Source organism: Apodemus sylvaticus, chromosome 1 (assembly GCF_947179515.1).
Source record: "Apodemus sylvaticus chromosome 1, mApoSyl1.1, whole genome shotgun sequence".
Lineage (NCBI taxonomy): Eukaryota > Metazoa > Chordata > Mammalia > Rodentia > Muridae > Apodemus > Apodemus sylvaticus.
Genome location: NC_067472.1, coordinates 18,667,954 through 18,690,028, shown reverse-complemented (window position 1 = coordinate 18,690,028; position 22,075 = coordinate 18,667,954). Strand labels below are relative to the sequence as shown.

General features: G+C 40.0%; 1 protein-coding gene and 1 pseudogene across 1 annotated transcript in view; one reads left to right on the top strand and one right to left on the bottom strand.

Moving 5' to 3' along the window:
- Positions 1-22,075, bottom strand: part of Hpse2 (heparanase 2 (inactive)) — a 282,113-nt gene that overhangs the window by 215,570 nt on the left and 44,468 nt on the right. The window contains exon 3 of the mRNA XM_052182103.1: positions 20,504-20,675. Coding sequence (XP_052038063.1) covers positions 20,504-20,675 — 172 coding nt within the window. The remainder of the gene's footprint in view (positions 1-20,503; positions 20,676-22,075) is intronic.
- LOC127684367 (glyceraldehyde-3-phosphate dehydrogenase-like) lies at positions 5,130-6,118 on the top strand (annotated as a pseudogene).

Sequence of the window (22,075 nt, the reverse complement as noted above, 5' to 3'; positions counted from 1 at the left end):
AGCACAGTCTTAGAAACTTGTTTCTGGATTTTATTTCCCAGGAAAGAGAATTGGTTATCTAAATGAGTGCACACTTCAATAAGAGTACAGAAGCCCCACCTACCTTGTCTACAAAAAGAACCACTGATTCTGTCAGAACACAAATAAGGTGTTAACAGCGATGCCAAAAGGCCCAGGAAAAACTTGAGAGAAAAATTTTCTATCATTAAATCACGCTGACCTGTAAACTGATGGAAAATTTTTGGGTATCTTCATTTGGCTTGCCACTTAATGTTTTCCTAGGCTGATTGGTTATACTGGATCCTGGGCGGGACAAATAAACTATTGATTTCTTTCCTCCTCTTCCGGCTCCTCTCTTGACCTCAGCCTCCTCTCCCCCACCCTCTTAAGTGTGCAGCGCTCTCTCCCTTCAGGTCTGCTTTCTTCTGTCCTGCACTCTTTCTCCCTCTCTGCTTCTACCGTATCTGTATACAACAAATCAGTGATGGCAGAAAGACAGCACAGCTGAACAGATGTGGAGGTCTCTATATTACACCTCTCTTTGACACCTTATACATCCCTCAAGGTAGTTTACACAGCCTTTATACACAGGGTTTGAAATGAGGGCCACTCAGCAGCCAATCCATTTTTAGGATAAAAGTTACACTCATATTTAATGAAGTTATAGTCTTGAATAAATACAGGAAAACATAAACTAATATTTAATGATTGGTACACATTTGCTAAGCAGTTTACATATTTTTCTTATTATTTTAATTTATTATTTGAGACTTTTCTACATGTATACAGTGTGTTTTGATAAAATCCATCCCCATTCCCTCCTCAAGTTCTCCCATAACCCACCAACCACTTTCCCCTTCTAACTTCAAGTGTTCTTGTTAAGTCCACTTTGTAAATCGACCACAGTTTTGCAGTTTGTGCACGTGTTTAGGGTCATCCCATAGAGCACAGGCAGCTTTCATCACCAAAGAAAACTGGCTTCCTCCTAAGCAGGCACCAACTAGGGGTGATGGTGGCATTATCTCTGACAAATGAAGAAACTGCTCAAGACTACGCATGTACTTCACTACATGCAGGTGCAGATCTGTAGTCTTTGCTGTGCTGCTACTTTTCCTGAGTCCGTGCAGACGCTGGGAGAAGACCACACAGTACATTACCACCTGTCTGTGAGCTGGCTGGGAACCTTTCTCAAGAGAGATTGCCAAGCGTTTGTTACCTGTAACTGGCCCTCGAGATAAAGCCAGTTTGCTCCAGTGTGGGGAGGGGCTGAAAAATTGGAGATTGTAAGCCAGTGTCTGAAACACGAAAGGTGCACATGTAAGACAATAATGAAGCTGGGAGATCACGAGTTGTGAGGGAAAATTTTGGAATGTGTCTGGAAGGTTCTGGCTGGAAGAGCAGGGAGCTGGCTAGAGGAATATTATGCTAGGCATGGCTTGGCAATCTACAGTGCTGCTGCGGAGGTTATACAGACTTGGAGTCAAGCACAGAGGGCTTTCACTGACTCGATATCACCTGTCCTGGATGAGGAAGGAAGAAACACACCAGGAGATGATTATGAATTTCATAGAGGAAGGAAAATTTCCAGGAGCTGAAGCTGTGGTAAGAGGCAGGGTGAGTGAGGGCAATTACTGTGGGCCCGAGTGAAGAGCCTTCTATTTTATAGTCTTGACTGTTTATAACATCCTTAGTTGAAAATGAAAATTCAGGAAAATGGCACCACAGGGTAGAAATCCATTGGATTCAGAGTAAAATAGATATCTGTTTTGAATCCTGGTACCGTCATTACCTGTGTGATTTTGGATAGGTTCGCTTCCTTAGATCGTTTCATATGGGGAGGACAGCACCTAGCCCACAAGGATGTCGTGAGGATTATGGGGAATGAAACAAGGGCACTGGATAGTGTAGTGTAGTCACTCAATAAGTTATGGCTTGTTATCTTAACACTTGTACACACCTATTTCTTCATCAATAAAATACGGCTCTGCCTGTACTTGGTAGTGATTCTCACATTTTGTACTATCAAGAATTCTTTGGGGCTGGAGAGATGGTTCAGCAGTTAGGAGCACTGGCTGCTCTTCCAGATGTCCTGAGTTCAATTCCCAGCAACCACATGGTGGCTCACAACCATCTGTAATGGGATCTGATGCCCTCTTCTGGTATTCTGAAGACAGTGACAGTGTACTCACATACATAAAATAAATAATTCTTTCTTTTAAAAATAATTTTTTGGAGTTTTTGCAAGGACAATATTTGGGCCCCATCTCCACACACTCTGGTTTGGCAAGTCTGAGCTGGAGCTTAAGAATAAGGCTGCGAGAAAGAGAAGCTGTGGGACAGAAATGGAAACTGAGCATTTTCTGAGCACACAACAGAAACCAGTGTCATCGAGGAAATCATCAGGGAATACTGAAAACCTATAGTCCCAGAAGTTGGGAACTGGAATGAAGAGCTCTAAGAATTAATCATCTTCAAGCCTCAAATCCATAAATCCTCAAGTCCATATTTGTGCAACATATTGAACAGACGTGTCTTCAGGAGCACAAATGATCACGAATGTATGAAAAGTCATCGGGAAAAGGCAGACCAAGAGCATACTGAGATTTCCATGTCAACCCTGCCGGACTAGCAGGCCTTAAGAAAACAAGCAAAAATGCCAATACAGGAGAATTGCCAGGGAACCAAGGCCAGCCTAAGCTATGCACTGAGTGTCAGGACAGTTTGAAATACAGTTCGAGACCCTGTCTTGGGGAGGGATAGCCAGGGGCAAGAACAGAAGGAGAAAAGGGACCAAATGCTACATTTGAGATATACATTAGCATAACCACCAAAGAAAGCATTATGAAAGCTTTCAAGGAATTTAAACACACACATACACACACACACACACACACACACACAACCAAACAAAACAAACCATCATATGAAATGCCACTCCTGGTATATACATAAGGGAATCTAAGTAGCACACCTATGTTTATATCAGTGATCTAAGATGCTATTACAGCAATGTTTGCTGTGGCTTTTTACAATAACCAACTCACGGAATCAGCCTAGATACATAAAAACAGATGAGTGGGTAGAAAAAAAATGTGGTATAGATACACAGTGAAATTAACTACCAGCCCTCTTTATAGAAGACTAAAATGTATCTCTTCTACAGGAAAATGGATGGAATTGAACATCATCAAGGTAACTGAAATAAGTCAGAATCCAAATCATAAACATTACATGTTTCTTCTCAGAGAAAGGCCTGAACTTAGAAGTGAGACTATTTGGGAGGATAAAGGGTACAATTCACAGGTGAGGATGAGACAAAGAGGGAACTAGGGGTCAATATAACCAAAGCATATAATAAAAAGCATGAAATACCATCATATAACCCACTATTTTCAATAGTAACTCTAAAGTAATGTAAACCAGAATCATGCTAGTCTTCATAATCATGCTACACAGTTTTCTTTTTTCTTTTCTTTTCTTTTTTTCTTTTCTTTCTTTCTTTTTTTTTTTTATAGAATAGAGTTTATTCAGGGTAGAGAATGGGAGTTAGAGAGGCAGAGAGAGAGTAGAGAGTAGATAAGTGGAGGCCGGACATGGCCATGACCACATGGAGAGAGGGGGGGAGGGGAGGAGAGCCCACGGGGCAGAGAGGCGAGAGTGCGATGAGAGAGAGCGAAGAGAGGGCCGAAGTTCTCATAATGGCCGAAGGTGCAGCTAATGTAGGCAGCTGGCGGGTTTTATGGTTTTCACATGAAATTTCTGTCACAAGCTCCTGCTTGAACACTTAGCTCCTACTGGTGGCGCTACTTTGGAAGGTGGCACCCGGGTGAAAGAAGTGGCAGCATTACAGCCTGACCTGTTTCTTGCCCTGCCTCTGCTTCCTAGTCTGGAGCTGTGCTGACTTCACTGCTAGCGATACAGAAATACATCTTTCATAACAGCAGTAACTCATATGCCTGAGCTTGGCTGGGCAGCCAGGCTCCTCCTCTAGCTAGGAAAGAAGTGCTTTCTTAAAAAACACAATAGCAGAGAGAAGTCAGAGTTATGGGTCATTAACACAGTCGTCAGCTAAGGAGCAGACAGAGCTGGGAGCAGTAGCCAGTGCTTCCTTGTTAACGGGCACCAAACAAGCTGGATTTTTCTCTGGAGGCAAAAAGAGGTAAATTCTTTTCTTACAAAGTAAGAAAGGAATACATTAATCTCATATGTCCTCCTGTAGTTGGGTGAAGTAACATAATGCTTTCACATTTGAAATAAAACAGGACAATTATTAGGAATGACACTGTAATAATTACACCAAACAGTCCCCAGCTGTGCATCGCCTGCTACAAGAAAGAACATGGCAGAAGGAAGTCTTCCAGGCGGAGAATGAGCTGGGGTCAGCCTGTGACACTGACACGGCATTATCGAGCGTGCCTCCAGATTTCCCTTCCTCACTCAACTACCTAGGAACATGCATTTAAGTCCTATGTAACAAGTCCCAAGGCTGAAAATTGTCCTTTGCATCTTTAAAATGCATCTGCTCTCAACCATTGTGGTATCATTTCTTTGGGTGTCAACATATGCCAGGAACTGTGCTTGGCATTTTAAATTCATCACCTCATTTGGGTGTTTATGAAAGGCCAAGGCATTGGATTGGAGAGATGAAATAAGTTCTTAGCTCGAGTCAATAGATAATCAGTTCTCTTGTTTCAAAATGTACTCCCTACTGTTCTTCTGCATTGACCTGCACAAGAGAAATCCCAAGTGTTTATGTTACAAAATAAAAACTATTTGGGAAAAATTTTTGTTTTGTGCTAAACAAAGTATCTTCAAGTTTTAAAATGTTAGAGCTGAAAGGTACCTCAAAACAATTTCTGCCATTTTTTGAGATGACTTATATTATAATGGATGTGACAACAAATAAATATCCAATGTTGTCTTTTTTCTCTGCTTGCATTCTCTGCTTATAACGCATTTGAAAAATTGACTGCTCTTAAAGAACACAGAAGTCCATGTCCCCATGGCCTCAAGTTACTATCAGAAGACCAAAATTAAGTTTTAAGTTAAAGAAAAAGGTCTCTCTGCTCCTCCCTGTTCCAGAGACAGCCACATCTTCTGTGTAGTGCCAGCCTCGTCCTGTAGACAAAATGGTAAAGGTCAGTGTGAACGGATTTGGCTGTATTGGGCGCCTGGTTACCATGGCTGCCTTCTGCTCTGCATCTGGCAAAGTGGAGAATGTTGCCATCAACAACCCCTTCATTGACCTCAACTACATGGTCTACATGTTTCAGTATGACTCCACCCATGGCAAATTCAATACCACAGTCAAGGCTGAGAATGGGAAACTTGTCATCAACAGGGAGCCCATCACTATCTTCCAGGAGTGAGATCCCGCTAACATCAAATGGGGTGATGCTGGTGCTGAGTATGCCCTGAGTCTACTGGAGAAGACCGGGGCTCACTTGAAGGGTGGGGCCAAAAGGTCATCATCTCTGCCCCTTCTGCCGATGCCTCCATGTTTGTTGTGATGAGTGTGAACCACAAGAAATATGACAACTCACTCAAGATTGTCAGCAATGCATCCTGCACCACCAACTGCTTGACCCCCCTGGCCAAGATCATCCATGATAACTTTGGCATCGTGGTAGGACTCATGACCACTGTCCATACCATACTGCCATTCAGAAGACTGTGGTTGGCCCCTCTGGGAAGCTGTGGCGTGATGGCTATGGGGCTGCCCAGAACATCTTCCTGCATCCACCAGTGCTGCCAAGGCTGTGGGCAAGGTCATCCCAGAGCTGAACGGGAAGCTCACTGGCATGGCCTTCTGTGTTCCTACTCACAATGTATTCATTGTAGATCTGACGTGCTGCCTAGAAAAACCCGCCAAATATGATATGAAGAAGGCGGTGAAGCTGGCATCTGAGGGCCCACTAAAGGGTATCCTGGGCTACACTGAGGACCAGATTGTCTCCTATGGCTTCAACAGCAACTCCCACTCTTCCACCTTTGATGCTGTGGCTGGTATTGCTCTCAGTGACAACGTTGTAAAGCTCATTTCCTGGTATGACAATGACAATGTTGTTACAGCAACAGGTCTGTGGACCTCATGGCCTCAATGGCCTCCAAGGTATAAGAAGCCCTGGACAGCCCACCCCAGCAAGAGAGCAAGAGAGGCCCTCAATTGCTGAGGAGTCCCTATCCCAGCTTGGCCCCCAACACTGAGTATCTCCCTCAGTTTCCACCCAAGACCCCCATAATAACAGGAGGGACATTGGGAGCCTTCCTTACTCTCTTGAATATCATTAAATTTTGCTTCCCCCCCCCCAAGAAAAAGTTAAAATGGTTCGATGTATTTTGTTTTAAGCCAAGAACCTGAGACTAGATAGAACATGAGCCTATGGGAAAACCTAATATTAGTATTCTGCTAAAGGAACATAGACAGAAAATGACTCCTAGTGACACACTGCTGTGCCCATAGATCAGTATCTTCTCTGGCCCACATCAGACAAGCTTCTTCCTGCAGTAGGCTGGGAAATGATACAGAGACCTGCATCTGGACAATGGATATAACGCAGGAGACTTTGGGGCACTCAGGACTAAATGAGATATCTTTGCCTCCCTCCCTCAGGACTCAGGGATCTTTGTGAAGAAGAGGCAGAAAGATCATAGGAGCCAGAGGTGGTGAGGACTCCAAGGAACAGACCCAACAGGACTGATGCCAACAGAGCCTGGGGCAGCACCTATAAGGCCTTCACAGGTTCAAGCCAGATGGGATCCCAGGATTGTGAGGGGGAAATGGACATGTATAGAGAAATTTTAATCTGGCAACATGGATAATCTGACAAGGGATCATATCAAAGACCTTGGTCTGTGTGATCTAGCTGGAATGCAGACAGGTCACACGCCTTTAATCCCTCCAGCTGGAATTCTTCAGTGCACACCTTTAATTCCAAAGAATATGGTCTAAAGGGGCAGACAAACTGATGAATCAGAGAAGTATTTGACAGAATGAAACAGAGCTAGGATACACCCAACTATCAGGAGAAAAGCTATTTAAGAGCAGCACAGGGAAAGAGAAAGTCCAGTTGTCAGTGAGTCAGGAATTGAGTCAGGGAGGCAGTGTAATGAGTGCAGCGGAGCTGAGTTCATTCATTCGTGGGTTTGGTACGGGCCAGCAGAGGCAGTTAAAGTCAGATAATAAGAAGGAGTCAGAAGCCAGAATTATTCCTGTCTAAAAGAATTGCAGGGACAAAAATGGAGAAGAGACTGAGGGAACCCAGTCGAGTGACATGCCCAACTTGGAGTCCATCTCTAGGGGAGGCTCCAAGGCCTGATACTCGCTGATGCTATTGTGTGCTTACAGATTGGAGCCTAGCATGGCTGTCCTCTGAGAGGCCCAACAAGCAGCTGACTGAGATAGATGCAATACTTACACCCAACCAATGGACTGAAGCCACAGACCGCTCTGGTTGAATTAGGGAAAGGCTAGAACAAGCTGAGGAAGAAGGCGACTCCATAGGAAGACCAGTGGTCTCAATTAACCTGCACCCCTGAGATCTTTCAGACACTAAGCCACCAACCAAGCAGTATACACGAGCTAGTCGAAAACACCTGACACATATACAGCAGAGGACTGCCTGGTCTGACCTTAGTGGGAGAAGATGTGCCTAACTTAGAGACTTGAGGGCCCAGGGAGCAGGGAGACCTGGCAGTGGAGTGAAGGGGCATCCTCTTGGAGACGAGGGATGAGAACTGTGGGAGGGTGGACCTGGAGGCAGGGAAATGGTTGGACTGTAAAAAACAAAAACAAACAAACAAAAAAATAAGAGTAATCATAATAAAAAAGGAGCCAGAAGATTAGAAGAGATTGTCAGAGTTAGTTTGAGGCCAAGCAAGGGCAGTCAGTGGGAAGCTGAGAAACCAGTTTGAATCAAGTCAGCTTGGAGAGGAGTTTGAGCCAGAAGAGCTGAGTTGAAACAGCGGCCAGAGACCAGAAAGAGCTAAAAAGGGTGAGCTTATTCAGTAGTTAACTTTCTAGTCAACAATTATACCAGTGAATAAAAATTACTTTTACAGACATATCTAGTGAAGATGGGGGCCCCATCTCTAGTGAAGAAGTTATTTTCAACTGAAACCTGTTAGCAAAGAAAAAAAGAACCCTTCATTTACTTCAATGGAATGTCACTGGTATATTAGCCACTTTAATCGGCCAACATAAAATAAACTTCATGTTTTGTTGTTGTTGTTTTTATGGACTATTTATTAGTCTTGGCAATTTTTTGTCTTCTTGGTTTTTCTCTTATGTTTTCTGAGTTTTTGCTTTTGAAAGACAGAGGCAGGTAGAGGTAAAGAGGAGGAGTATAGAGAAAGAAAAAGAGAAAGAAAGAGATGTGGGGTCTGGAAAAACTGGTGGAAGGGAAATATAATAAAAACGAATTGTTTAAAAAAGAATTTTAATTTAAAAAATGTGCCTAAAAGAGTTCCAAAATGTCACAATAAAAGCATAGTTAAAGAATCAGGGCAATTTCCATCACCATCCACACATACACAGCAATCATACATAATCAATATTTGTGTTTTTTGACTATTGAACATAAAGTACTTGGAGAAGACAGTATTTGCCTCCTCGTTCTGGTCTAGTTACATCACCATTGCTCTAATTTGAATGTCCCCATAGCTCTCTGAGACCTTGGGAGCAGAGAGGTAGGCCTGGCTTCTTCTATGGGTTAAGATTATATTACTCTGCTGGAAGCTGTAGGATGTGGTGGCATCTTACATTCTTCATTTACAAGCTTACACGACAAATGTGAGAAACTAAGCAGTAGGCATTTTGCCAAAATAAATACAACAGAGTTTCTTTACACTTTCACAGTTTATAATCTACAACCAGTAAGTAAGCAAGCAGTAAATATAGTTATAAATATTATAAATGAACTAGTAGCTTACGTAAGAAAGGACTCTAAAGGATGAGACTAGGGTAGCCATGCAGCAGATGGATAGAGCTTTGGCAGTGGTGAGGCTGGGATGAAGAAGGGAGCTTGGTCAATGTTAAATACATAGGGTTAGGTGGTAGCCACCCCCCCACACACAACAACAGACACACACATACAGACACACAAAGACACACCACACGCACACACAGACACACAGACACACACTCACACACCACAACCACACACTACACACACACACCACACCGACACACCCCACAGATATCAATCACACAGAGACACAACAGCCATACGCATATACATAGGGACAGAAACACAGAGATGCAGGAACAAGCAGACTCTTAAGACAGCCTTCAGGTTGGCACAGGTTTGGACTCATACAAAACAGTCAGAGGACAGAAGACAGAGAGCATGACGTGGAGGATTCACATCTGGACTCCCTAGCTAAATGTCTCCAAGGGGCAGTGTTTTTACTTCTTTCCTTTTAATGACACACTGATACATTATTGGTGGCTTGGAGTTGGTCACTACTCGATATAATCCACATCCTTACTTTGGTTTTTCTGTTTTGTTTTGTTTTGTTTTGTTTTGTTTTATGAGACAGGGTTTCTCGGTGTAGCCCTGGCATCCACATACTTACTAAGCTTAATTTTAGAAAAAATATATTCTAAATATTTTTATTTTTTCTCATTATATATTTTTCATAGAAATGTTTTTAATTGATACATGCAATATCTTACCATATAGCTTGGAAAACATATCTTGTCATATACATATAAGGATACTAAATTATAGCTATTTTAAGTATTGCTTATGAGTTATAATTCCTCTTAGGTTAATTATTTATATTTATTCATTAGTTTTTCTTCTATGTTATTGATTTCCCATGTCTGTAGTTTTTGAGTATTTATATTTAAAATGATATTGGGATATTTTTCTGGGTTATGGGTATAGGTTTAACCATTAAATAAACCAATGTTTATAATAAATACTTTTTTGACTGGGATTTCTATTGTGTGTACATAGTACATCTATTAATGTGAAAAAAGCAATTATAGTGAACTTCTGAAATGAGAAAAATATGTTGCCTGGTAAAAGAAAAGTAGTGAATTGGTATAAATTGTCATCACATAGATGGTACATAGACATTTATAGAAGAAAACCAGGTGGAGACTGGAAAAAATTCTTGACTTGTTTAGATTTAAAACAACGTCTAGAACCAGCCAGGTCCTGACTAGGGACATGAAAACCATAAAGAAAACGTTTCATTTATTATTTCTTGCTTTCCGACAAACCTGCATCTCCTGACATCACAAACACAAGGAGCCTATCTTGCTCCTCTTTCATTTCATATCCTAACTGGGAGGCAGTCCTAGATAGTCCTGTTATCAAAAGCTTAAAAGCTGGTGTGTGGATTTTCTCAAAGAACCACCTCCTGGTTTTGTTGATTCTTTGTATAGGTCTTTTTGTTTCAACTTGGTTTGATTATTTCCTGCCTTCTACTGCTATTGGGTGTACTAGCTTCTTTCTGTTCTAAAGCCTTCAGGTGTGCTGTTAAGCCGCTAATGTATGCTTTCTCCAGCTTCTTTTTTGGAGGCACTCAGAGCTATGAGTTTTCCCCTTAGCACTGCTTTCATTATGTCCCATAAATTTGGGTATGTTGTGCCTTCATTTTCATTAAATTCTAAAAAGTCTTTGATTTTTTTCCTTATTTCTTCCTTGACGAAGGTAACATTGAGTAGAGCATTGTTCAGCTTCCATGTGTATGTGGGCTTTCTGTTGTTTTTGTTGCTATTGAAGACCAGCCTTACTCCATGGTGATCTGATAGGACACATAGGATTAGTTCGATCTTCTTATATCTGTTGAGGTCTGTTTTGTGACCAATTATATGATCAGTTTTGGAGAAGGTACCATGAGGTGCTGAGAAGAAGGTATATTCTTTTAATTTAGGATGAAATGTTCTATAGATATCTATTAAATCCATTTGGTCCAAAACTTCCTTTAGTTTTGTTAGTAACTTCTGTTAGTTCACAGTCTCTGTTTAGTTTGTTTCCCTGATCTGTCCATTGATGAGAGTGGGGTGTTTAAGTCACCCACATTTATTGTGTAGGGTGCGATGTGTGCTTTAAGCTTTAGTAAAGTTTCCTTTACGAATGAGGGTGTCCTTGTATTTGGGGCATAGATGTTCAAAATTGAGAGTTCTTCCTGGTAGATTTTTCCTTTGATGAGTATATAGTGTCCTTCTGTGTCTTTTTTGATGACTTTTGGTTAAAAGTCTATTTTATTGGATATTAGAATGGCTACTCCAGCTTGTTTCCTGGGACCATTTGCTTGGAAAACTGTTTTCCAGCCTTTTACTCTGAGATAGTGTTTGTCTTTGACACTGAGATGTGTTTCCTGTATGCAGCAAAATGTTGGGTCTTGTTTATGAATCTAGTCTGCTAGTCTATGTCTTTTTATTTGGGAATTGAGTCCATTGATGTTAAGATATTTGTCAAAGGACAAAACGGCAACCAACAAATTGGGAAAAGATCTTTACCAACCTTACATCTGACAGAGGGCTTATATCCAAGATATACAAAGAACTCAAGGAGGTAGAGTCCAGAGAGCCAAATAACCCCATTAAAAATGGGGTACAGTGCTAAACAAAGAATTTTCACCTGAGGAATATCAAATGATGAAGAAGCACCTAAAGAAACGTTCAACATCCTTAGTCAGTAGGGAAATGCAAATCAAAACAACCCTGAGATTTCACCTTACACCGGTCAGAATGGCTAAGACCCAAAACTTAGGAGAAAACAGGTGCTGGCAAGGATGTGGAGAAAAAGGAACACTCCTCCACTGCTGGTGGGAATGCAAGCTGGTACAACCACTCTGGAAATCAGTCTGGCAGTTCCTCAGTAAACTTGGCATGATACTACCAGAGGACCCCACTATACCACTCCTGGGCATATACCCAGAGGATTCCCCAGCATGTAATAAGGACACATGCTCTACTATGTTCATAGCAGCCCTATTTATAATAGCCAGAAGCTGGAAAGAAACCAGATGTCCCTCAATGGAGGAATGGATACAGAAAATGTGGTATACATACACAATGGAGTACTATTCAGTCATTAAAAACAATGAATTCATAAAATTCTTAGATAAATAGATGGAACTGGAGAATATCATCCTAAGTGAGGTAACCTAATCACAAAAGAATACTCATGGGTATGCACTCGCTGATAAGTGGATATTAGCCTAGAAGCTTGGAATACCCAAGACACAATTAACATATCAAATTATTACCAAGAAGAAGGAAGGAGAGGCCCCGGGTCCTGGAAAGGCTCAGTGCAGCAGTATAGGGGAATACCAGGACAGGGAAGTGGGAAGGGGTGGATGGGGGAACAGAGGGAGGGAAGAGGGCTTGTAGGACTTTCAGGTATCCAGGAAAGGGGAAATGATTTGAAATGTAAATAAAGAATATATCGAATAATAAAAAAATCTGGTGTGTGTCTACAACATTAAAGCTATTATTATTTATAAAATTCATGTAATTAATTCAAATGTCATCCTAACTATATGGCTTCAAAATTATAATTCATGCATACTATTATTCATATCATATAAATTTAGAGTTATTTGTTTTATAGACAGTTACTATTCTTTTCAATAATCATTGAAATAAGCATATGCTATCTACTATATTTCTAGGTTCTAAGGATATAAAGCAGCAAAATCTAGATTTTAGTTCATTTCTCTATTGTGGGAGAGAAATATGTGAACAAACCTATTATCATTAATTTGGTAAATGCTAGAGCAAAAAGTAAAATGTCATGCAAGGTCAGAGGAGATCACCAAAGATTTGGGGATAACGAAAAAAAATAATGTGCTCTTCCAAACAATTACACAAAACATAAGGACACACAGTAAAACAGAGTATGTCATTTTCCAAAACATATACTACTTTGGCATGATGGTGGTTTGTATAACGAAACCAGCTGTTTACTAGATTGGAAGTTAGGAAGATAGAGACATGAAAGTCCAGGAGTCAGCGTGTCTGAAAAACCTAAGATTTCAAGCAAAGTTGAAATGACTAGATGTCACACTTTAAAATGCCTCAGTAATCTACATGGTGAAATTATAAGAGTCTGAGAACAGCTACAGAAAGATTTTTAAAAAGAAAAATGACAAGGTCTAAAATAAACATAAATGAAGATGGATGTGAATGATGCAAAGAAATTCAAAAGAAATGTGTTCACTGTCAACCTGAGTCTGTGTCCATGGAAAAGTTGAGTCTAAAACAGCCTCTGCCTCAAAACTCAGCTGTCTATGGCGTGTGCACTTGTATCTGGGTTTGCAATTCGATTCCATTGATCAACATGTCTTTCTTCATTCCATCTTTATTTTTATTACTATAACCTTGCAGTACCACTTGCAACATGGCTGGTGAGAGCTTGAGCAATTCTTTTATTATGAAGTATTGTGTTAGCAATCTTTGGTTTTGTGTTTTCATATGAAGTTTTATATTATTTTAATATTTTGTAATATTCAATGCTTTTATCAATATTATTATTCAACTTCTATAAAAAATTGTGTTGGAAGTTTGATTCACATTGAGATTGTAGATTGCTTTTGGTGTTTCACAATATTTATCCTATCAACTATAAACCTGAGAGATCTTTGTATCTTCTGGTGTCTTCTTAAGATTCTTTCTTTAATGCCTTCAAGCTTTTATTATAGAGGTTTTTCATTTGCTTGTTTAGAGTTATCCTAAGACAAGTTTTGAGGCTATTGTAAAAGTTTCCCTGATTTCTTTCTCAATATGTTTGTCATTTGAATATGGAAAGGTTACAGATTTTTGTATGCTGATTTTGTATTTTGTTACTTTGCTGAAAGAGTCTTTGTCAGCTGTTGGAGTTTCCTGGAGGAGTCTGGAGAGTATTTTACATATATATCGTACTATCTAAAAATAAAGATATTTTTATTTAATTACTTCCAAATCTATATCCCCTCAATCACCTACAGTTGTCTTATTGTTCTACCTAAGACTTCAAGAACTGTATTAAACAGGCATGGAGAGAGTAGGCATCCTTGTCTTCTTCCTGACTTTAGTGAAAATGCTTTGAGTTGCCCTCCATTTAGAATGCCTTTGGCTGTGGCTTTCTGAAGATTGTCTTCATTATGTTGTGGCATTGTCCTTGCACCCCGATTCTTCCGTAGACTTTTATCATGTAGGGATGTTGGCTTTTGTCCAAGACCTAACAAGATGATCTAAGAAGATGATTTTTTTCTTTCTCTTCTGTTTATATTGTGGGCTACGTTTATTTATGTATGTTGAACCATCTCCTGAGTCTCTGAAATTAAGCCAACATAGTCATGGAGAATAATTTTCTTTAGTCATTCCTGAATTCAGTTTTCAAGTACTTGAGAATTTTTACATCTATGTTCATATGGGATATTGATCTTTAATTTTCTTTTTGTTGATAGGCTTTTGTGTGATTTTGGTATCATGGTAATATTAGCCTTGTAAAGAGAGTTAGAAAATATTTATTCAGTTTCTATTGTGGAATAATTTGAAGAGTATTGGCATTATTATTCTTTAAAGTCTTGGGGTAGAATTATTGAATTCATCTGGTCATGAACTTATTTTGGCTAGAAGACTTTACTTCTATTTCACTAGGGATTATGAGTCTGTTTAAATTGTTTACTGTTAACTTTGGAAGGTCATATATATCAAGAAATCTAATTTTTTATGCTTTCCATATTTTAAAGTATGTCCTTTTGATTCTTTGAATTTTCTTGGTATCTGTTGGTCTTAGTTAGGGTTTCATTGCTGTGAACAGACACCAAGACCAAGGAAACTGTTATAAAGAACAACATTTAATTGGGGCTGGCTTACAGCTTCAGAGATTCAGTCCATTATCATCTTGGTATAAAGCATGGCAGTGTTCAGGCAGACACAGTACTGGAGAAGGAGCTCGGAGTCCTACATCTTGATCCAACCACAGCCAGAAGGAGACTGCCTCTTCTGCACTGGGTGGAGCTTGAGCATAGGATCTCAAAGCCCACCCCAATAGTGACACACTTCCTCCAACAAGACAATACCTATCCCAACAAGAACACATCTCCTAACGGTGCCGCTTTCCATGGGCCAAGCATATCCAAACCACCACACTGTTGTGATTTCTTTCATCTTTAATTTTACTAATTTGTATCCTCTTTCTGTGTCTTTTGGTAAATTTGACTAAAGGTTTTTAATATTGTTGATTTTCTCAAAGAACCAACCCTTAATTTTATTGAGTATTGTACTGTTTGTTTGTTCCTATCTCATTGATTTCAGTCCTATGATTATTTCTTTTTACCTATTCTTTTTGGGTATTAGTTATTTTTTGACACACACACACACACACACACACACACACACACACACAAATACCCTTGAATACAGACAAAATGGTCATTGCATTATTAATCAAATTTGGACTAAGGGAACTGAAGGCAGGCCTAGGACTATTGCACATTGGTAAAGTACTTCTTGTGCAGGCATGAAGGCCCGGGTTTGGATTTCAGCATGTACATAAAATCTGGACACCATGGCACATATCTGAATCACTAGTGCTGTGTATAAGGAGCAGAGTCAGGCTGATTCCAGAGTTTCCCAGGCCAGTCAGTTCAGCAGAAACGGTGACCACATTTTTCACTGATACCCTGTCACAACATAACAAAACAAAACCCAAAACGAGCAAGTAAGCAACCAACCAAACCCAACCAAGGAAAAGAGCATGAAAAGAAGAGAGCAGATGTTGGCCTCTGGCCTATACATGCTCATTCACAGATGGGCACAGCCTCCCTCCCCAGCACACATCCCCCCACATACATGAACATAAATAAACAGAAAGAAATATGAGAAATAAGAAACAAAACAGTGAAAGTTGGAGAATATTCAGCTGTTCTTAAAGTTAACAAAATTCAAATATAAATAAGCATGCAACATGATCCTACATTAATTTAAACAAAGTCAACTAATAACACTGCAAATGCTCACTGTTGTTGATATTTGGAGATGATATAGTAATACACTACTCCCTTTCACCTAGTGAAATCATTCTGAAAAGAAATTTGGCAGCGAATATAAAGTCATAAAAATTAATATACATTTTTTTTTTACCCGGCAACTCAACTTTTGGATACAGCCCAAGGATATGATTCAAAAGAAAAATTTAAAAATCTATTTGTATAAAGATATTTATAGTTGCACTATATTACAAGCAAAATCTGGAAACTGGCCAAATATCCAATAGAGGAAGAATGCTTAGGTAGACTTGGTACATTAATGCAGTAGAATATTTTATTTCCTACTAAGAATGACAATTATGTGAATTATGCAGAAATAAGGGCCATATGAAGCAATGAGCAAAAATGCAGTGCTCAAAGCGATGGCTCTACCATGAGCACACGGAGGTTCAGTGTGCCTGCAGCTGGCGACCTTACAGTGATCACCATTCTGTCTGTTGGTTATGTTTCTGATTGCTTCATTTTACTTTCATTTCACTTTTTATTTCATACATATTTATTAAGAAAAGTAAGTCCTCATTTTGGCACATAAAAGAAAACATAAATGCTCATCAATATCTTTCCTTGCCCTAAAAGACCTGTCTTTTTTGTTTAGATTTCATGTTTACATATGGAGGAAGTATATGCTACCCTTTGCCACTACAAACCCCCAGACACAGGCTTTGTCAGTCAGATTTCCTGTCGCTGTAGCAAACACCTGAGAGAAAGAGATTAAAGGAAGAAGGGGTTATTTGGGCTCATGGTTTCAGTCCGTGGTTGGCTGATTCCACTGCTTATAGCCTGATATAAAACAGAATACCATAGTGGCTGGAAAGCAGAGAAAGGAAAGGGCCAGGGCCAGCTTTGTCTCTTAAGAACAGCCACCTACATTGTCCCATGACCTAATTCCTCGAGCTAGACCTCACCTCTCCATGGCTCCAGCACTTCCAGTGCTACTGTCTTGGAGGCGAGCCGTTCACACAGGAGAATGTGAGAGGGCATTCTGTATTCAGATGACGGACAGCAGCACACGGCCTTCTCTCTCACCACTGTGCTGCTTCTCAACTCATTCCCAACACACTCGTGTCTGCATCACAGATACAAATCTAAGGGCTTAATTACACTAACTGGTAGCAGATTTTCCTCATAAACATGGCTTTTTAAACTTCCCAATGAAGAAAAATATTTGGTTTTTATCTTTTATTACCATGGGAGAGTTATTCTCTACAGGACCATCATTCTGGTCTAATATTAAAGGATGTCTTAATTTGGTTATATCCCCCTTCTCTTCTCTGTGTGTATACCTTAACCTACAACCCTATTTTACTCTATTTTGCATTAAAGGAAGGAAAGAGTCGTCTCCCTTAAGGACACACTCCCTTCAGCCATCTTTGGTTTTCTAGGCAGTAAATGTTAGTAAGGCTGCCTCTCACTCTCTGCACTGCAGGCCTCCTTCAATTCTCATGTTCCTGAACTCTCTCAAGGCTATAAACATCTGTATGCCACTAACACCAGAAGACACTTTCCTGTCATCCCATTAGCTGACCATCTCTGTTTATTTAAAGTCTATTTTCCTCATGTGATGCCTTGTTCTGCCCTTACCAGTTTTCTTACTTTAGATATACAGGTGCCTCAGGCTGTTGCCTAAACTCTTGTCTTTTCTTTTTGTATGCTACCTTATCTCCTCTATTACTATGGCTTTGAATCTCATTTTTGTGTTAAAACCTTCCCAAATGAATAAATATCTCTAGCATCCCAAATGCATGAGTATCTCTAGCACCTAGCTGAGAGCCTGATCTTGTTACATCTATTAAATGATACTTTTGAGATCTATATTTAGTTTCAGAGGATGGAAATAAAAGTGTCTCTTTTATTCCCAGGACTAGTTAGAAGGATTCCTGTCTCCTCATTTCAGAGATGACACCGTCCACTTGACCACTGTCTGCATCACATCCTTCTACGCATTCCCAGCAAACGACCACATTTTACCGAGTTTACTGCCACCAGCCACCAGCCTACCTCAGGCCCCCACAGTTTCCCCTCTGTATTCTGCAGCAATCTTCTCATGGAGTTTTCTGGTTTTGTTCTAATGTATTTTCCAGAGTATACACAACATTCTTTTCATACAATAAATGTAGTGGCTATTCCTGGTGATCAACTTGACTATATCTGGAATGAACTACAGTCTAGAATTGGAAGGCTCACCTATGATCCTAATTTGGAGGCTCAGAAATATAAGTTTCTGACCTGGATCTTGGCACGGAGACCTTGAAGCATAGTGGCTAAGACAAGGAGATCTCCGAGTTAAAGACCATTTGGGATTAAAGGCATGGATGCACACACCTTTAATCCGGGCCACACCCTCTGCTGGAGACCCACACGCCAATAATCTGGGCCACACCCTCTGTTGGAGATATATAAGGACATTGGAAGAAGGAAGACTCTCTCTCACTCTTCCTTGCCTGCTTGCCTCATGGGACTGAGAAACTGCTAGATCCTTGAACTTCCATCCACAGCTGCTGCTGATCATTGTTGGGGAGTTGGACTATAGACTGTAAGTCATTGACAAATTCCCTAACTATATAAAGACTATCCATACATTCTGTGACTCTAGAGAACTCAAACTAACACAAGAAGTAATTTCTTTCTCCAGCTTAAAACATCCCCTGTCATCCTGCACGCCATTAGAAAGAACTTCCTCATACAACATACCTCTTCCTTCCTACTCTGATACTGCAGCCAGCCTAGCCAGTCTTCATCTTCTGGGTCTTTGTACATGTTTTTCATTCTAAACCTATATAAACAAAAGTAACCACGATACTGTTTACTTCTCATGTTGTGCAGTCAATGAATCGTTCTTTAACATTACACCTTTCAAGGGAATGGTTCCATGATTTCTCTAATTCAATTAAGCCATAAGACTTACAGTCATTAATATAACCATGTAGTGCTTTTTCATATTGTCTTGCTGTTATGCTTCTGATCAATGTGTGCCTCTCCTAACTTAACGAATACCCCATGAGAGCAAAGAATGTATCTGTTTTGTTTATTATTCTTCTTAGTTCCTACCATATTACTCAGAGCTTAGTTGTTGATGAAGAAATATCTTTAGAATGAATAAATGATTGATACAGTCCCATGACACTATGTGTCATATGGGAACATATTAATCAAATCATTAAAGAAAAAGAATACTTTAAGATAATAACGATATATACTTAAAGGATAGTGTGATTAGGCTTTCTTAATTATAGGTGAAATATGATTAAGTGCACTATGACGGGTTTTTATGCACTAAGTATAACAGAACAAATGAGAGCAGCCTCCGTCCCGCTGCTCCCTGCACACATGTGGAGAGCAATGAGACCAATGCGGAAGGCAGTTCAGTGAGTCTGCAGATGGAGCCCCTCGCTGCTGAGCAGGGACCAGGGCCGTGGCATTCCCAACAGAAGAGGAAGTAAACTGCTACTGAGCAAGAAGAGGCAAAAGGGAAAGAAGAGCAGGCTAAGAAAGGTAGCTTAAATAAAAGTTCAGTGACGTAAATAGAGAAAAATGGCTAATATTAAACTCTGCCTTGCTGTTGCTGTTACCATATAAATCCCTGCGCCTTCCCCAGATATTCAGTAAAGTCGTCTATGTTCACACGCTCAAACGAAGATTAGGTAATCAGGCAGTCCTATGAGCCATCAAGACACACAGCCATTCAGGAGACAGCATTTTTCTTTCTTTTCATCTCTGTTTATATCTGCATGACATTTATCTAATTGCTTGGTCTCCACACGTCATTGGGAACTGTCTCATTCAAACCAAACTGGAGGGATAACCATTCCTATTCTGGTCTCTGAGTAACTGCCACACATAACACGGGAATCTCCCAACCTCATTGTTCTTATTCTTGCTTTGAGCCTTGATTCAACTAATATATACATACACATAGCCTTCCTTGCTCTACTGTGGCTCTTTTTAATTCTAATTATTTTATTTATTGGCAAAAAATGTCTTCCAAGCCTGTGTAGCTAGACCAAATCTGCATGCACATAGTCATTATTCAGCCATTATTCATTGAGGTTGGCCCACGGCCAAAGCTGAGTTAGAGAACATTTTGCATCAATGCACAAAAGATGTTTGTTAGATTAGTCGAAATTAAGCAAGTGATAATAGTTCTGCAGGATGTTTGTGACTGAAGCATTAGTTAAGTTCTCCTTTAATTTGTAAATACTTGTATTGTTTTTACACACTTTTCAAAATACAAAACGATTCATTAAAATCCTATATTAGATGATACTTTTACAAATAATGCATCCTGTTCAAGCAACCCAGAGTCTAAGGTATGCCTCCCCTTTCTCCCAACTCTAGAAGCCCCCAATGAGTTCTATTGTTTGTTAAATAATTCTGATTTAGGAGTAAACTGCAGTGAGAAAGTCTTTCCTTTCTTCTTAATCCTGAAAATAACCAGAATAAACACAAATACTCCATTCCATTATATTTCATGAGCAGTGCTGTAAGACAGCTGAGTTATCTGGCCTACCCATCTAGGAGAGCAATGGCGTTCTTCCTGGGCCGTCCAATGTTGGGGCCATACAGGCTGGCTCTGGAGTAGATCCGGATGGGCTGCAGCAGGCTCTTCAGCTGGATGTAATCCTTTCCCAACTGGCTGCCATTTACTGCCCGGCCATGGATGCTCCGATAGTTATTGGGCTCTAGATTAAAAACAGACATATAAGTCAGAACGGAGGAGCAAGGTTCTGCTGGCCCTTTTCTTACTAGCATGAATAAAATAACTAAAGGAGGATATAAGTTATCTTAAGGAACACAGAAACATAGCAGTAATGCTAACTTGCTGACCCATGCATATCCAATCCTATTTTCATAAAACATCATTTGATTCACAAAAGAGACCATACTTATTTTCAAATGACACTTTTTAATGAATGGTACGCTTTGTAGAATACAGTCTCCCAACAACGGCTGTGTTTGTAATACAAAGGCAAAGGACCTTCAGATCCACAGACACAGGGAAAACCCACTATGGTGATAAACACAAAGCCCAGAGAGAGGCTGCTATGCTAAGGAATTCTGGCAGCTCCCAGAAGCTGGGAGAGGAATGGAATAGATCTTCCTTCAGAGCTTCCAGCAGAAACCAACCATGCTGACATTTTGATTTCAGATTTCTGGCTTCATAAACAGTACGAGAGGCTTTTTTCTTTTGTTTTAAGGCATAGTAATTTGTTATTGCAAAGCCTAGGAAAGTAATACCAAGAGTAACAAGGGTTACTTTTATAAATATGATTATTGCATAGAAAATTAGAAGAAACACCTATGATGTCCACTGGTAACAAAGTAGCTGAGGGAAATAATTTTGAGCAAAACTGCTCTGCCTAAGTTTATACTGGAAGGTTATGAAAAGCCCTGGTATAAAAAGCAGCAGCTCTTTAGATTTAGAGGAAACCAACTACAGACCCCCTCCCCCCAAAGCCATTATCTCAGACAGTTTGAAGCTGTGATTCTGGTAGGGACAGGACACAGATTATCAGGCTCACATAAAATTTTAAGAGAAATTTGGGGAAATAGGATAGCCGCAGTGAAAATTATTAATCTTTCTTTTCCACCCTTTAATCCTGAAGGCTGCATACATTTAGAAGTAACTTTAGAGAGCTTTAGCTGCCTATATACTCACATGTAAATATGAACCCTAGTGCTCCTATAGGGAAGACACAAGAAGGCATGCTACCATCCAAGTATTTACTGTGTTTCCTTCATCAGTATATCTACTGGCCTGGCCTTACTGTCAAGTTAAGAAGCACAATCTGATCTGTTATTGGTTTATCATTAAGTTATATCAATGCGAAGGAAACTACAAGGTAATTGACCTTAAAATATCTCTGAAGAATTAATTTAAAAATTATTTAATATGTGTGGGTGTTTTGTTGTGTGTATGTCTGTGTACTATGTGCACGTAGTGCCCTCAGAGGCCAGAAGAGGGTGTCTGACATCCTTGGAAGCTGAGTTACACATGGTTATGAGCCTCTCTGTGGGTGCTAGGAGTTGAACTTGGCCCTCTGAGTCATTTTTTCCTGTTTCAAAGGATTAACTATTTTAA